The 16,828-nt window shown below is 56.8% G+C and overlaps 2 protein-coding genes across 6 annotated transcripts in view; one reads left to right on the top strand and one right to left on the bottom strand.

The window, feature by feature from the left end:
- Positions 1 to 1,070, bottom strand: part of POMT2 (protein O-mannosyltransferase 2) — a 44,432-nt gene extending 43,362 nt beyond the window's left edge. For both annotated transcript variants that reach the window (XM_043919352.1, XM_043919353.1), the window contains exon 1: positions 520 to 1,070. In XM_043919352.1, the coding sequence (XP_043775287.1) occupies positions 520 to 983 (464 nt within the window). In that variant the 5' untranslated portion in view covers positions 984 to 1,070. The remainder of the gene's footprint in view (positions 1 to 519) is intronic.
- Positions 1,071 to 1,102: 32 nt separating this feature from the next.
- GSTZ1 (glutathione S-transferase zeta 1) lies at positions 1,103 to 12,267 on the top strand. 4 transcript variants are annotated; one of them, XM_043919357.1, is made up of 9 exons: positions 1,284 to 1,470; positions 4,576 to 4,627; positions 6,413 to 6,480; positions 7,021 to 7,101; positions 7,670 to 7,795; positions 9,011 to 9,089; positions 9,628 to 9,680; positions 10,438 to 10,487; positions 11,729 to 12,267. In XM_043919357.1, the coding sequence occupies exons 1-9, from the start codon at positions 1,456 to 1,458 to the stop codon at positions 11,853 to 11,855; spliced, it is 651 nt and encodes a 216-aa protein (XP_043775292.1). In that variant the 5' UTR covers positions 1,284 to 1,455; the 3' UTR covers positions 11,856 to 12,267. The 4 variants fall into 4 exon arrangements, with proteins under 4 accessions (XP_043775289.1, XP_043775290.1, XP_043775292.1 ...); XM_043919356.1 differs by lacking the exon at positions 1,284 to 1,470 and adding an exon at positions 3,523 to 4,303; XM_043919354.1 differs by lacking the exon at positions 6,413 to 6,480 and having other exon boundaries at positions 1,103 to 1,470.
- The last annotated feature ends 4,561 nt before the right edge of the window (positions 12,268 to 16,828 follow it).

The following is a 16,828-nucleotide window of genomic DNA, read 5'->3' as shown; positions in this document are numbered from 1 at the left end:
TCCAACAAAATCTTTAAGAAAATATGTCTCTCCTCACAGGATGATCCCAGACCTGCCAGGTGGGACCCTTGTTATCACCCATGGACACACAAGTTGTTCAGGCTCCCGATAATGAGACACCCTGTTAGGAACGTTCCCCCCACCCACTGAGGCCAGGACACCCTGCAAATTAGGAACTCGGGCTTAGGAAATTCTATACTAAGGATTTCCAATTCTCCTGGAAAAGTTCAGAGCATCTTTAAAAGTCACGTGAGGCACTGCAGAATAGTCTGCAAGACAGGAAGGCTGCTTCCTCACATACTGAGGAATCCCACTGCCACCCACCAGAGCTAAAATCTATTCCTTCTCCCGAGGGATGCACCTGGCCAGAGGCCACCCCGGCAACCTGTATGCCCCACCTCCAGGGGGCCCCACCCATCCCACTGTGAATCCCGCCCCTCCGCGACCCCGGGCCAATGAGAAGGCGCGCCCCTCCTTCCGCGTGGCCACGGTGCCCGCCCAGGCTCTACCAGCACTCACCAGATGTGTGGCGGCTGGTCCAGACGGTGGAACCGGGTGGCGAAGGACGTCAGCGTCACCAGGGCCAGCAGGGCCCACCGGCCGGCCGCCTCGAAGCGCCGCGAGCTCGGAGGAGCAGACCGTTTGGGGCTCCGCGCTGTAGCCGCCTCGGTGGTCACGTCCCGGCCCGCGGCCCGAGCCGCCTGGGACCCGCATCGGCCCTTCCGGGGGCGCAGTTCGGATCCCGCCAAGCCTCCGCCCGCGGCCGGCGGCATCCTTCCCCTCCTCAGGATGGCCCTCCGGCCCGCAGGCACGCTGTGTCTCGCGAAGCGCCCCGCCAAGAAGTCACCAGGGGGCAGCTCGGGGTGCCCTGGGAAATGTAGTTCCCTGCGCCGGCTGCGCGGCGCCGGGCCCCGGCCTCTGGGGTGGGCGGGGAGGGCGCTCGCCGCCCGGGCCGCTAGGAGGCGGCTAGTGGCGCAGAGCATGACGCGCGAGCTGCGCCGGCCCGGGGAGAAGGCGGGCTCAGGGAGCTGCGGCTCCCAGCGGCGCCGGGGCTGGGGGCGTGGCGGCGGGGCGGGCCGAGCTACCCGAGACCTTGGGGCTCATGCTCGGCCGGCCCCTTGCTTTTACCGGGACCGAAACCCAAATCCTGACGTGTTGGGGGCCGGGCCCTCGCTTCTACCCAGCTCAAAACCGAAGTCCTAACGTGTTGGGTCCGGCCCCTCACTTTTACCGAGACCAAAACCGAAGTCCTGACGTGTTGGATCCGGCCCCTCGTTTTTACCAAGACCCAAATCGAAGTTCTGACGTGTTGGGGGCCGGCCCCTCACTTTTTACTCAGACTCAAACCGAAGTTCTGACGTTTTGGGGTCCCACTGGGCCCGAATCGTCGCCGAGTCGGAGAGGCGCAGGCGCGAAGCTTCCTGATCCGGAAGGAGGGGCCGCCCGCAGCGCGAGATGCAAGTGGGGAAGGTCTGTGCCGCGTATCCCGGGCAAGGGGCCGCTGCTTAGAAACACTGTGGCGACCTGGGGCCGGGGTCAAAGGTGACCGCCTGGCTCCGCCCACAGCTCCCACAAAGACTCCCAGCAGGCCGTGCGCCGCTCGGACTCGGCTCTGCGCCTGCGCGTTGCGCTGTGGTCGGGGGTGGGAGTGGGGATTGGGCCCGAGATGTCGCGGGTTATTTCAGTCGTCCCCTCGCTTTACACTAGTCTCGCCATCCCCTAGCTCGACCCGCTGGGGCTTCCTAAGCGTCGTCTCTCTGTCTTCCCTGTTCCGCGCTCGGTCCTGCGTATATTTTCCCGGCAGTCAGCCTGACGGGTCTAACAGCAAACGGCCTTTCAGGGTTGTTTGCATTTTGAGAGCGTGCAAAGGGGAGGCGGTGGCACTTGTCATAACAATCATTTGGGGACCTTACCACTTTTAATTTGCATTTCCCAGGCCTGTCCCGAAACCACTGTATCAATCTCTCTATTAAAGACTGAAAAAAAAAAAAAAAAAGACTGAAAACAGCGATTGTAGCTCAAAGGAAGGTGGCAGGAACATTAGGTGGAATAGAACATCGCTTTGATAATAATAGACCTCCCACACCCAAATGGGAGTTTAGGACCCTTTCTCGAAAGTCGTGTGTAAGAGATGGTTTAAAAATAAAATTTGCTGGAATGGTAAGAATTCATGTTTGAATTGGAAACAATTCCTCCAGGAGTGGTGATGAAATGGATATTTTACTTGCACTTAAAATTTAGCTCTGAAAATGCAAAAAGGAACACGGGATGGTTTAATCAGGTATCATAAGCGATCAGAAACCACCCTTCATTTTATCTGCCAATGGCCCGTAAGTAGGAAACGTGAGGGCTTAATGGCATTTACAGTGGTTCTGTGGTCACCCTTAGCACAGGTCAAAGGTATAACTGTAACTAGGTAAGGTGTTTCTTCAGAGATTCTAAGCTAATGTTTGGGGCTCTCTAGGGATTCTTTTGGAGCAGGCAATGGCACCACACACATTCCAGTACTCTTGCCTGGAAAACGCCATGGATGGAGGAGCCTGGTGGGCTTCTGTCCATGCGGTCGCTAAGAGTCGACAGGACTGAGCGACTTCACTTTCACTTTTCACTTTCATGCACTGGAGAAGGAAATGGCAACCCACTCCAGTGTTCTTGCCTGGAGAATCCCAGGGACGGGGGGAGCCTGGTGGGCTGCCGTCTATGGGGTCGCACAGAGTTGGACACGACTGAAGCGACTTAGCAGCAGCAGCTGCAGGGATTCTGTTGTGTTTCAGCAGTCGCTGCCTCTTGGCCCCAGGGCCCCCTCCAGCCTAACCAGGTAAGGAAAGGGAGATACCCTGGAGCAGGGTACATTTAGCTGTGGCCAGCAAACTCTTCCTCCAAGAATGCCTGCTGCCTATCACTTGGCTTTTGTCCAGAACTATCTTCACTTTCCCCATGAAAGTTGCCTTCAGGATAGACTGGAACGCCCAGTCTCAGGAACTCACTTAGGAGGACTGGGTTCCCACTGTGTCCTCACTTGCATGGAAGGTGGAGTTGGTCATTCAAGGATGAGGAAAGCAGGGCCAGGGAGCAAGCAGCTTGGTGACCTGGTGTATGCAGAAGCAGGAGGAAACTTGGGTGAAGTGTCTATAGTCAGAGAGATGGCAGACAGGGCTGATCTGAGAAATTCTGTTGAGTCCTCTCTCATCCATAAGGCTACATATGTGTCTGCTGGAAGACTCATGGGTGCTAATTACTGGTCATTCTGTCCTGGGTTCTGCTTTGAAATGCTGGGTACCTGGAAGCACCAGAGAGACTAACTTTGAGTCCCCGAAAGTTCAGAGGTGATGTCTCACATGCTATTGCCTTCAGGGGCTTCAACAAAAATGAGAGACAGGGCCGTGGCAGATCTGAGAGGGTATGGCTTCTCTGCTGCTTCAGTCGGGTCCAACTCTGTGCGACCCCATAGATGGCAGCCCACCAGGCTCCGCCGTCCATGGGATTTTCCCGGCAAGAGTACTGGAGTGGGTTGCCATTGCCTTCTCCGATGCCTTCTCTAAAGGGGGTTATTAATTGTCTTTGGTCAGTGTGGCTACTCAGAAAACAGTCCAGTATCTCCAGACTTTTTTTTCCTTTTTAAGAAAAAACAAGCAACAGGATTTATATATACAACAATGTGATTTTTAATATTAGCAACTAATTGAAAGGTTTTTAAATACAGTATAGACCAAACAGAACACTGTGGGCTGCCAGGTTGTGACCTCAACTGTGGAGTCTATGGGCATATTCCTTGGCTTTTAATGAGATCTCTTGAGAGCATGGAGGACTGGTAGGTGGAATGTTGAAAGAAATGGGCTCCAAAGCTCAGAAAATTAGATTTCCCAATCTCTCTGCCACTGTCAGAGGTATAAAACTATCATTTTAGGGCAACCCTTTGTTTTACAGACAAGGGAGCTGAAGACTAGAGAAGGCAAGGCTCTGTGCCCAGTCATGCAAAGCTAGTTCCTGCACTGGGACCAGACCCCAAGTATGCCAGCTCCCAGCCCACTGCATCACATTAACTACTACTTCAAAACTAGGCCTCCCTGTTTGCCCAGGACACCAGACCTGGCTCCACCAGAAGCATAAGCTTCCCACAAGTTCAAGGGGCCCTTTCTGACCAGATTCAAAGTTCCCCTTATGCCTGTTTAGCCTAGCATCCCATTGGCTGGTAGTAGGATCCACCCCTTTAGGGTTCCTCCCCCTGCCCTGCAGCTCTGTGAGAGTGGACGTTCCCTGAGAGGCCAGGGGTCACCACAGCAGCATGGCTGAGTCGAGCAAGGTAAGGAAAGCATTTGCAGACTGACTTCCCCTGTGGGGAGTCTCTGGGACCTCAGGGATGCATGCAGCACAGTTGGAGTCACCACATGACCCCCAAGGCCTCTAGCCTAGATAGCTCTGAGTCTGGCCTGAATTTTGCCGATGCAGGCCTAAGGAAGGAGGCCTGGCTTGCTGGGAGCCTCCTGGCCTGGAGTTGCCTCCCCTCCAGTGGACTTCTGGAGCTGAGAACCCAGCAAGCATGGGTTAACGTGCCTCCTCGTCCTCTCTCCTCAGCCCATCCTGTATTCCTATTTCCGAAGCTCCTGCTCATGGAGAGTTCGAATCGGTAAGAGCTGTGCCTTCACTGAGAGCCAGGGTGGGGTGGAGGGAATCCTGGGTGAAAAGCTGGGGGTACCACCCCCAGCAGATCTCCTGGAGCCCTCAGCCTTGAAGGCATGTCTACCTTGGAAAGCCAACAAGAGGAAGGAACGGGCTGTTTTTCCTCTTGGACCCGCTACCTCTCCCATACTGCTCTCCAAAGCCCCATAGCAACCATGCTTCAGGCAACCTCAGAGAACTCAGAGGTCCTTGGCAACTGGCAGAGAACAGCTGGCATTCCTCACTTCTTATTTGATCTGGCAAATTAAACAGAACTGGCCAGTGTCAACCCCAGAGGCCTCAGGGAAGGAGAAACCAGGGCCCCTCTAGTGCAGCCCTCATCTGACCCTTCTCTCCCTCAGCTTCACTCAGCCCTCGGCCAAGCTGAGAGTCACAGGCTCTTGCCGAGAGAGAATGGTGCTGAGTGCTTTTGTGCCCTTGACTCCATTTAAACCTGAACAACCCTAGGAGGGAGGTATTGTTGGTGTCACCATTGTACCGGTGGGAAAACGGGCACAGGGAGGTTGCCCAAGGGGATTTGCCCAAGGTCATGTAGCTACTAAGGGGCGGAGCTGGAATTTGACCCAGCTAGTCTGACTCCAGAGTCCATGTTCTTTCCTACCCTGGGCTGCCCATCAGCTAGGCAAACGGGCACAGAGGCTCATGAAGTTACCTGCCCAAGGCCGCGTGGCTAGTGGGTGAACATGATGACATTTGAATCCAGGCAGCCTGCTGCCAGGAGCCCGGTCCTGACTGCGAAGCCATCCTCCATGACCTCCTCTTCCCATGGGCCCCTGGTATTTGCTAGACTCGGTGGGCAAGAGCACTGGGCTGCCCGAGGACACGTTCCTTGATGAAGACGCCCTCCCTGGCCCAGAGCTTCTGCCCTGGCTGGGCCAGACTGGCAGCGTGGGCGCTGTCTCTGTGGGTCCGGTGTGCCTTGGCCTCCGGCCCGGCCCCGACCACGCTCACCCTCCAGGGTGGAGGTGACCACAGCTGACGGAGACCAGTGTCCTCCAGGCTCTCTGCAGACTGTGACATGCCTCACCTTCCTCCCCTCATTCCTTTGTCTGATGCCGGCCATCGCCGTATTTTAATGCACAAGTGTGCACACTTACACAGCCTCCTCCACTGCAGTTGACTGCTTTACCCTCACTTTGCTGGGAGGGGTGGTGGGGAGTGGGGAGACATCAGAGGAGGAGAGGAAATCCAGCCACTGGGAGTCCCAGCTATGCCGCGCTGAGACCACCAGAGAGTCCTGGCACCCTACTAGGAATCTGCAGTCAACAGCCTGGAGAATGGAGAGAATGGATTAGAAAGGGCTTCCTCTCTAAATGGAACCAGAGTGTCGTTGGTCCACTTGGGCCCTGCCTGGTCACTGAACGGCTTCCCTCAGCCCTCACTCAGATGGCCTTGGCCAGGGGAATGAGTGCGTGTCTCCAGCACATCAGCCCTGCTTGCCGCTGGGTGAGGCCCTGCAGGGGGCAGAGATGATGGGGACACTTCCCTGCTGTCCTCCAGGGGCCCACAGCATGGGGGCACAAGCACTCCCCAGGGGCACAGTGAGCCAAGGAGGAAGAGAGGCAGAGGGTCAAGGTCCTGGGGTAGCAGAGCAGGTGCTGGTCAAGGGAGATGGGAAGCAGGGTCCAGGACTTCCCCGAGTGGTGCAGAGAAAGAAGATTCCATCTCCCTGGTCGCCCTGGGGAATGTGGTTGGAGGTGGTCACCTGACCGCTGTCTGCCATCTCTCATAGCTCTGGCCTTGAAAAACATTGACTATGAGACAGTAGCCGTCAACCTCATAAAGGATGGGGGCCAGCAGGTAAGGAGGCCGCCCCCCAGCCACGATGTAAGAGACAGAGGCCTCGGAGAGGGGCCCAGCAGGGGATGCAGCCTTCTGCCCACGAGAGGGGAACCCTGTAGCCCTGTGCCCTGCAGTCCCCACGGCCGGAGGAGGCTGCTGGCTCTCCCTCGTGGGACAGGGCGGCAGGCTGTGCAGCAGCTGCCTGGGCCACGGGAGGCCCAGGTTCCAGATGCCATACCACAGCACGCTCCAGGAGGCCGGGTGCTGAGCCGGTCCTTGCCCCACGGTGAACCCTGCGATGTGCCTTGGTGGCCACATACGAGATGCAGGGACAAGCACACAGCCAGGCCATCAGGACAAAGCCTGTGTCTCAGCTGCCACTGGGCTTCGGGATTCTGCACAGAGTCCCCCAGGTGTCACCCTGGGGCTCAGAGCCAGGGCCTTCCCCAGGGGAGGGGGGTGCAGGTGGGCAGTAGGCTGGGGGCTTCCTGCTTGCTCCGCTCTGCTTTAGCTGACTCAGGCCAGGCCACCCAGTCCACCAGAGCCTCGTCTCCACAGTTCTCTGAAGAATTCCAGGCCCTGAATCCCATGAAGCAGGTGCCAGCCCTGAAGATTGATGGAATCACCATTAGCCAGTCCGTGAGTGGAAGCTTTGGGAGACCCCACATGAGTATGGGGCCTGGACAAGAAGACCTCAGAGCCCTTCCTTACCTGTGTCTACGCAAGGCGCCCAGCTCTTAGGAGGGACACGGGAGGGAGGTTGCCCGCTTGCTTTGGGAAGTGAGGAGACTTAAGCATAGGGGGAAGCCCATGCTCTGTAGGACAAGGGTTGAAAATGAGCTCATCCTCCTGGGGAGCCGCTTGGCTTCACGGGGCTCGAGGGGAGGATGGTAAGAAGGGTAAAAAAGGTGGGGTGGTGATTTGGGCTTCCCCGGGTGGCACTAGTGGTAACCTGCCTGCCAACACAGGAGACGCAAGAAACCTGGGTTCGATCCCTGGGTTGGGAAGATCCCCTGGAGAAGGGCATGGCAACCCACTCCAGTATTCCTGCCTGGAGAATCCCACGGACAGAGGAGCCTGGCGGGCTGCAGTCCGTGGGGTCACGAAGAGTCGGACATGACTGAGCGACATAATGCAGTGTTGGGAGTGGAGGAGGAAGAATCGGCCGCCCCCTCTGGTCCCTGTCTCACTGCTCCCCTCTGGACAGCTGGCTATCATCGAGTATCTGGAGGAGACCCGGCCCACGCCACGACTCCTGCCTCGGGACCCGAAGAAGAGGGCCCAGGTGCGCATGGTGTCTGACCTCATCACCAGCGGCATCCAGCCCCTGCAGGTGCGGCTCCTGTGTGTGTGGGCTCCCTCCCTACCCTTGCTCCTGCGAGCCCACCCTGCAGCACCCAGCTCGTCAGTGGGCAGGGGCTGGGGGCAGGAGGATAGAGGGGACCTCAGGGACTTGGCTCCAGACTGTGGGGCAGAGGGAGGAGGGGAGCCAGAAAACACCCATCCCCCAGGGACCCAGCAGTATTCCGAGATGCCCCAGGTTTCCAAGGACACCTCCAGAGGCACCACCTCCCTCCGAGGTGGGAAAGGGCAAGGAGGCAGGGAGAGGTGAGCCACCCAGGCCCTGCCTCCACCCAGAGCAGCCTCCCTTTCACCTGTTCTGTGTCATAGACTGGGATTCGCCTCAGATTTTTTTTTTTTTTAAATTTTTCACTGGTAGAACAGAAAAGTGCTAAAAGAGTTCATCTATTAAAAAAAAAAAATTCATCTGTGCTAACCCCTGACTTTCCAAAAAAGAAAATAGCCCAGAAAGGTGGAGTGACTTTGCAAATAGGAAAATAGCCCAGGGCTTCCCTTGTGGCTCAGCTGGTAAAGAATCTGCCTGCAATGTGGGAGATCTGGGTTCGATTCCCTAGGTTGCGAAGATTCCCTGCAGAAGGAAAAGGCTACCCATTCCAGTATTCTGGCCTAGAGAATTCCATGGACTGTATAGTCTCAAAGATCAAAAAACAGAAAACAGCCCAGAAAGATGGGGTGACTTTGCAGAGTCACTGTAAGTGCGGCAGACCCCTGACTGTGCACCTGTGCCCCCTTGTTGCTTTCTTTTGTTTTTTTTTTTTTAAGAAAGGAGGTTGGAACAGACAGATATACAGATCTCCTGAAAGCTAGTCCTGTGTGCCTCCCCCGTCCTGCCCCCAACCCTGTATCAACCCCCCTCCTCACAAAGGACCATGTCCTGGAGAAGCACTGGATGCAAGGGAGAGAGGCCTTGGGTTGCACCCCCCCACCTTCCACGTCTCTGCCGGAGTCACAGGCTCCCAGACTGCAGGGGCCTCTAAGGCAGCCTGAGAAGGTGGCCCCCAGGCTCGTCACCTCCCTTCCACCCCGGGGGCCAGATGTGGGAAAGGAAAGCTCACGGGGTCCAGGGTAGGACAGGTATACAGTCAAGGGCCACATGGGAACTGGGCTTGCTTGAGGGGCCTTGGCGGAGTGGGTGGGCTCAGGCTGGCTCCCAGAGCTAACCCCTGATTTTCCTTGGGCCACACAGAACCTGTCTGTCCTGAAGCAGGTGGGACAGGAGAACCAGCTGACCTGGGCCCAGCAGGCCATCACTTCTGGCTTTAACGGTGAGTCCCTGCTCCTGTGAGCTGCCCCCAGTGACCTCTCAGAGAAACGGCCCTCACACCCGGGGCCCCGGGCATCTGCAGCAACCTCCCAGGCCCTTTGGCCTTGACCGTGGTGGCATGGATGGGCAGGGCCGAGGGGGCAGCAGGTTGGGCAGCAACCAAACCTGACCCGAACCCCTGGTACTTCTGGGAGCCTCACGCCCGAGGCCCTTGGAAGGTGGGTGGCCCAGCTTCTGCCCCACTGCCCACTGCGGGCAGGAAGCCAAGGCCTGCAAAGCGCCCGCCCCGCAGCGTGAGAACCGCTGCCGTGGCATCTTGTCCTCTCATGGGAGGGGGCGGTAGCTGCACTTGCCAAGGGCAGGCACCCCCACACCCCGTCACCCGTCTCCAGGCCCGATGGCCGCATTCCCTCCCGCACACACTCCAGCCTTGCCACTCAAGACAGCCGCCCGTGTCATAGCTATGGATGCCAAAGCCAGAAAGGCAGAGCTCCCCTTTCTGTGCCCAGAGTGAGAGTTGCCGTGTTGCCTCCCCACAGCTCTGGAGCAGATCCTGCAGAGCTCGGCCGGGAGGTACTGTGTGGGGGACGAGGTAAGCCCCTCCCCGGGCCTGCCCTCAGCCCGCCTCAGGCTGCCACCGTCTCCCCCTGAGACTCAGCCGCTTCCCTCCAGCCCGGGGCAGGCTCGGCCTCCAGAGCTGCCCGAGGAGGCAGCTGCGGTGGGCGTGGGGAGGGTGCCCTCTGTGCTAAGCAGAAGTTGGCTCACGGGGCGCTCCTCGGGTCCCCTTGGTCGGCTGCCTCAAGAGGAAGTGAGTTTCTCGTTCCTCAAGGTATTCAAGTCGAAGACCTCGTCTCCGAAATGCAGAGGCAGTCCTGCGTTTCATGAGGGATTAGACTAGACAGTGTCTCCATTCCCTTCCAGTGACAGGATTCTAGGGTTCAGGTGCCCTTGGCTAGTACAGGCTGAGAGGCCCTGGCCCTGTGGTAATTCTGGTTCCCAAGCGCCCCCCAACCCGGACCCAGAGGCTTCCGTCCCTGCCGGGAGCCCTCCCTACATGCTGGTGGAGGCGGTGGTTTTTAATGAGGACAGGACCGTCCACTGAGGCAGGCAGGCCTTCTCTGGCTACCCACAGAGCTGGTTGTCAGGGCAGCTGGAGCGTAGCCGGGAGAAGCGCTTCTGCCCAAGGGACAGACCCCTCCCGGCCCACGGGAGACAGGCAGGGGAGGGCGGCCTGGGGTGGGGAGAAGAGCCGGAGGCAGATGGCCGTGTCAGGGGCCAGCACCCGGTACTGGCACCGGCGTGAGTCCGGGGTGTGCCCCCTGATGCAAGCCCCCCGACCCTCTTTGCAGGTGTCCATGGCTGACCTCTGCTTAGCGCCTCAGGTGGCGAATGCTGACAGGTAAGGGCGCGCCGCAGCACCCTTTCTCCTCCTCCTGGCTGCTCGCCTCAGAACACCCAGCTTCCTCCTACCGTCAGGCCCTGACTTCATCTACTGAGGCGACATCTCATGCAGACTCTCCCTGACTGGCCAAGGTCCCCGCCCCGTGCCAGGCCTCAGCAGCCACTCTGGCCCGTAGGAGACGGCCAGAAGAAGCCGGTGTACCACCGTTGCCATGCCCGCCGCAGCCCGGGGGATACCTCGTAGTCCCTGCCCCCAAGAGGGGGTGCCCCACCCCGTGGACACCCCTGAAGGAGACCCTCTGAGAGCCTGCTCTCCCCCCTGTGGTGTGTCTGTGCCCAGCGGTGAGCTCTGCTTTCCTCCCATCGGCCCTTCAGGAAGGCCCAGACCTGTCTGTGGAAGGCATCATGCTGAACACTGCTGTGTGTGTGTGTGTGTGCGTGTGAGCGCGCACATGCACACGCATGTGCTCAGTTGCTCAGCCATGCCTGACTCTTTGAGACCCCATGGACTGTAGCCCATCAGGCTCCTCTGTCTGTGGGATTCTCCCGGCAGAAATACTGGAGCAGGTTGCCATTTCCTACGCCAGGGACTGTTATGGGCATGGAAACACTTAACAAGAATGTTGTAGACACATTCCTTCCCCTTAAGCTGCCGCTGCTGCTGCTAAGTCACTTCAGTTGTGTCTGACTCTGTGTGACCCCATAGACGGCAGCCCACTGCTCCCCTGTCCCTGGGATTCTCCAGGCAAGAACACTGGAGTGGGTTGCCATTTCCTTCTCCAATGCATGAGAGTGAAAAGTGAAAGGGAAGTCGCTCAGTCGTGTCCGACTCCTAGTGATCCCATGGACTGCAGCCTAACAGGCTCCTCCGTCCATGGGATTTTCCAGGCAAGAGTACTGGAGTGGGGTGCCATTGCCTTCTCCACCCTCCCCTCCAGAAGCTCATGAAATGATGGGGAGATAATCTGTATATGAATGCCCAGCACCAGCCTTACACATACAAGTGGTGTAGACTGCCACGGCCTGGAGTAGGAACAGTGGATGGTACCGCAGGAGACCTGCCCCTCCCCAGAGAGCTCCCGGTGAACAGAGACCCCACCCAGCAGGGCCACCTTCCTAGGCCTGCACCAGCCAGCCCCGGGGGCTTCATCCAGCCCTGCCTCTGTGCTCACCCCCGCCCGCCACCCACAGGCTGTGCCCCTGCAGACCTCGGCTTAGATGGATGTTTCTCTGCCGCAGGTTCAAGGTGGACCTCACTCCCTACCCCACCATCAGCCGCATCAACAAGTCACTGCTGGCCTTGGAGGCCTTCCACGTGTCTCACCCCTGTCGGCAGCCGGATACACCCCCCGAGCTGAGGGCCTAGCTCTCAAACTGTGCCCCACTGGGGCGGGGGCGGGGGGTGGGGAGGGGTGCAGGGGGAGACACTGCCTGGGCTGAACCGGCCTGGAAATGAACGAGCCCCAACTGCAGAGAAGCGGAAGACCTGAACCCTCGCACTGGCTCTGCCTTCCTGCCGGACCGCTGTCTGCCTCAGCCCCTTTGTCTGTCGCCCGTGGGCAGGGTGGAGTGGGAGGACGCGGGAGCAGGTAAGGCAGGCAATTACCTGGTGTCTGGGTCCCAGGCAGTCAGGAGGATGAAGTGAATGTAGACTGAAATGTCTGGCCAGTTTACCAGAGCCGTGAGGAAGTCTGAGCGCGTCTTCCATCTCCTCGACTGTTAACTGACTTCCAAGACAGCCCACCCTGGAATCTGATCATTAAACTAAAGCTCAGGCCTCCGCGTTGTATCACTTAAAGCTGAGCTGGGTTCCAGAGGGTGAACCCTCTTCCTGGCTGGAATCCCCCTGCGTCTGGACCAGGAGAGAGAGTCAGCCAGCCATTTGCCCGCCCCCTGTGGTTGGCCTGGCCCAAGGGCCAGGAAGAGAAATAAGCCCCAAAGCCTTCCTGAGAGAGTCAGACAAGACCCAGGGGAGAACAGGTATGAGAAGCAGGAGAGAAAGCATCCTGTGACCAGCTGAGCGCCCAGGGCTGAGAGTGGTACCACTTCTAAGGCTCTCTCAGCCAAGTCCCTCATCTTCAGGGGCGGTGTTCTCTGGACCAGCCCCAGGGTTAGGTACTTAGGATACATCCCATTGTGAATGGTCTTGGGAGCTCAGGCAGGCTCCTCCGTGGGCAGTTTAAACAGCCTCCAACAGGTGAGCTCAGAAGACCAACCTGTAACAGCTTACCTTGGGCTGCCCTGGAGCAGGCCCCCAAGCCTGGCAGTGAGCCGCCAGAACCAGGATCACCTCTAGACAGAGGTACTGTGGGGAGATTGGGGTCACTTCTGGGAGAGAAACAAGATGACTTGTATATCCCATACCTGAGATTTCACTTCCCCTGTGTAACTGAGGTTTAAACGGGGAATTAAGATATATGTGTCCGGTCCAAATGGAAGTCACCTCTCTCAGCCATGAGTCTCTTTTCTTTTTAAATATTTACTTTTAGTTATTTACTTATTTGGCTGTGCCAGGTCTTGCTCGCAGCATGCGGGATCTTTAGTTGCGGACTGTTCACTCTTAGTTGCAGCCATGTGGGATCTAGTTCCCTGACCCAGGATCAAACCTGGGCCCCTGCATTGGGAGCTCGGAGTCTTGGCCCCTGGGCCACCAGAGAAGTCCCCGTGAGCCCCTTTTCTTGAGCTCCAATCGCAGGGCACCTAGCTCTTCCCTCTCGCCCTGGGCTCCTTGACGGCATCTCGTCTCTTAGATGACTGGGGTTCCAGGCTCTCCAGTGACCAAGGTGGGCCACTCTGGTCCCAAAGCGAGTTTGTGCCGGCGGAGACAGGAAGGGAGATGAGACCCAGCCGTGGAGAGGGAGGCTGTGCATGTCCTGCTCTGCTGCTGTCTGGGCCCTTTTCCCCAGACTGCTCCAGACTTGCCTGGCTGCATCAGGCTCCCCTGGGCTCTCTCCAAGAAACCTTGAGATCAGAGACTAATCTCAACTTGTGGATCTGTAACAGTCACCTGACTTGGACTTTGAAGGTGATTCAAGCTCGGGTGGATTTTAGAGGGCCCGAGCTCAGGGGAGAGTGGGGGCCCTCCACTTCAGGCTGCGCTCCCCGGCCGTGCAGAAAGAGTGGGGTCTGCAAGGACCAGCGGGCGAGCGGCAGGGGCGAGGCTTGGCCAGATAGGGTGCTGCCGCCACCTCCCCAGATCAAGGCAACAGCTGGCTCTGCCTGTCACTCACAGGTGCCTTCGGGAGCCCAAATAATCCAAAGTGATTGCACGGCTGGGGTTACCAGGTCCTCCCACCCCTCCCTCCTCCCAGCCTGTTTGCAGGCGACAGAGAAGCCCAAGAGACTTCTGGGAAGTGCGGGCACCAGACAGAACCCACGTCTAGGACAAGGCTCCAGACGCAGAGACAAGCTGAGACCACTCCCCTGATCTGAACAATTCCACAGGGAACTTGGTATAACAAGCCGGGTGGGCTGGGGTTCCTCCTAGAAAGAAACTAGCTGGTGGCTGTCCTGCTCCAGCTGCTAATGGACTTCCCCCTCCTTCCACTGAGTCTGCAAGCATGTGGTGAGCCTTCCCACCGCCACGGGCTGGGGGCTGGGGGCTGGGGGCTGGGGGCTGTGGCTGTGTGGCTGGATAAGGCAGCTGCAGCCCCCACTCTTGCTGAGCTTATGCCTGCCCACTGACTTCTGGACATTCACCTGTCCAGCTGTCACTCCGCCGCCCAAACATCATGCCTGTCTGCTTGTATGTCTGATCTGGGATAATGTCCAAGAGCTGATGTATTTCAACTCATGTCTCCTCCTGGACAGGCAGCACAATATTAACCTGTCTGGGACTTCCCTGGAGGTCCAGAGGTTAGGACTCTGTGCTGCCGATCCAGCAGGGGAAAGAGTTCGATCCCTGGTCAGGAAACTAAGGTCCCACATGCTGCAGTGCAGTAAAAAAAAAAAAAAAAAAAAATAACCTGTTTAACCTAGGGCCTCCATCAGCCATCCTAAAACTGGTGACCAAAGCCAAATGGATTTTAAGGAAATCTAAATGAGGTAAAGAGGCAATACAGCCTCCGTTATCAAGCATTTGTAGAAACCATCCTCATGCACAAAACTCACTTTGATATTTTTCTCATAGTTCTGGTCCTCTCCAGTTCAACACGAATTTTCTGACACGTGTTGTGAGGTGAACACCAGCAGTGGGTGGGGGAGGGTAGAGATCAAACACTGTGACTTTTCCTCTGGGCTCAGCGAGATCCGTGGAGTCGTGACATTTCTAAGGCCCTTCTTTTGTCTGCTGGTTTTCCCCGAGCTCAGACAAACCTGTTCTTCCCCACAAAAACAGTTGTGTCTAAGCCAAAGAAACTCACCCCAGCCTCCTCTAAGCTGCCGAGAAACACTGGGTTAGGTTCTTCAGACGTCCCCACATCCACGACCCGAGCCACCGAGCGATGTGACTGATGAACCTTTGTGGTTCTCAGCTGTAGAGGAACCACAGTCCGTCTCCTTGTTTCATGATGCTTTTGTGAAGGGGAGACTTTGTGTTTTAAAGAACCTGAGCCACGGAGCTCTTCACACAGCCTGTAGCAAAACGGTCTCCAGGTCAGGGCTGGGAACCATTCTTGCCGCCTTCTTCACCTGGAACCAAGAAGACTAACCCAGAACCAACTCAGCTCCCAAGAGGCTGCTGCAGCTTTTCTGGAGTTTTCTGTGAGCTTTGGAGACTGGGACGGTGGAGGTGAGGGAACTGGGAGGATGGAATTGAGAGGAACAGAGAGCAGGCAGGCCCAGGGAAGCCACCAGCTCAGGACCAACTGAGGGATGGAAAAGGAATGGGGCGGGGGCAGTGGGATGCATAGTGTTGTGGCCTCACTGAAGGACGCAACTCCTGAGAAAGGAGAGCATCTGTGGGTTTCCGGGCCTGCGATTTTAACGCTAGCGAGGCTATCTGTGTTCCAGCCCTGGGACCTCCATGGTGTCCAAGGCATCAACATGGGTAGCTGCCCTGCTGCTCAGAAATGTGGAGACCTGAGATGGGACCAGCTTCAGCCCCTCCCCCTGGGAAACCATCCTCCCAGAACCTGGGGCTGGACACATGGGCGAAAAGAGAAGACTCTTCTCTATTTCCGAAGGAACTTAGCTGTGCCGCAGGGAGAAAGCAGCATTCCTACACCTTCTCCCCTGTGTGAGGGCAGAGCTCCCTCAAAGCTCCTCTAGGGCTGCACTACTGACCAGTCTCTCTTGACCCCAGTTCCAAGCACAGCGACTAGCCCCACTGCATAAATGCAGGTGAAATTGAGAGATGCCCTTCTTATACAATCATGGCTGGTTACCTCCTCCCTCCCTGAATGTCTCTTCCTCTTTTAGGGCCCTGGCAGACCATGAAGAGCAAATATTTCCCCAGGTGCGTAGACTTTTCTCTAGAGGGCAGACAGTGGCTCCAATGTTTAGCAATGATTAAGCTGCTATAAAGGGTTTTTAAAACTACCTCCTCTGCAACTCTCTCAAGTCTGCAAGTAAATATTTATTTGACTGGGCGGGGGCTGAGTTCAGATATATCTCTCAGTCCAAAAGCCATCTCCTATTGAGAGGATATTTTCCAGGAGGGGTTTCTCCCCCATGGCTGACCGAGTAGTAAAAGGCAGGTCCTTCTTCATTTCCACATCAGTTGTTAAATCTGTGAAGACCAATCCGTAGACACCTGATCCCAGGATGCCGAGGACCACAGGGAGGTCTGATCTGCTCTCCTTCTGCAGTGGGCGTGGCCACAGTGGATGAAGAACAGATGTTGGAATGGCTTAATGCTGGTAATTAGATACGGAGAATCTTCCAGCTCTATGGAAGTAGTAAGTCCTGGTAAATACTTTACAAGGATGAAAACAGAATGGGGGTGCTGCCAGGAAAGCTTTAAGAACATAGCAAAATATAAACCATTTTGTTCCAAAGCAATTTTACATAATAATTAAGGACAGCAGCAAACTTAAACTACTGGATAAGCAGGTAGATATACATGTTCATAAGATAAGTCTCATTCTATTGGCTCCTCCTAACCTTTGAACACAGCTTATTTAGCTCTTGATTCCAAGGTCAGAAGCAGGCATTAGCCCACTTAGGGCAAATACCTGAACTAAGATGTCTGCTGAGTGTAGCAAGAACTTCACGGGCTAAAGAACATCAGACCAGATGTCAGGGGCGGCAGTGTGTGGCTGCACACACGTATATGATCCTGAGCGATGTCAGGGTCAATGATGACAGATCGTATAAAGAGTGCCTTTAAAAGTTAGAAAATGGGACTGCCCCGGTGGTCCGGTGGATAAGAATCTGCCCGCCAATGCAGGAGACAGAGGT

This window comes from Cervus elaphus, chromosome 12 (genome assembly GCF_910594005.1).
Source record: "Cervus elaphus chromosome 12, mCerEla1.1, whole genome shotgun sequence".
Taxonomy (NCBI): domain Eukaryota; kingdom Metazoa; phylum Chordata; class Mammalia; order Artiodactyla; family Cervidae; genus Cervus; species Cervus elaphus.
This window is presented reverse-complemented; position numbering and strand designations above follow the sequence as displayed.

Bases quoted from the DNA above. Each gene is read 5' to 3' on its own strand.
- GSTZ1 (XM_043919354.1), top strand. From the start codon at position 1,103: ATGCTCGGCCGGCCCCTTGCTTTTACCGGGACCGAAACCCAAATCCTG. The intron at 7,102-7,669 runs GTGAGTGGAAGC...CCCTCTGGACAG, and splicing joins GAATCACCATTAGCCAGTCC to CTGGCTATCATCGAGTATCT. The intron at 9,090-9,627 runs GTGAGTCCCTGC...GCCTCCCCACAG, and splicing joins CATCACTTCTGGCTTTAACG to CTCTGGAGCAGATCCTGCAG.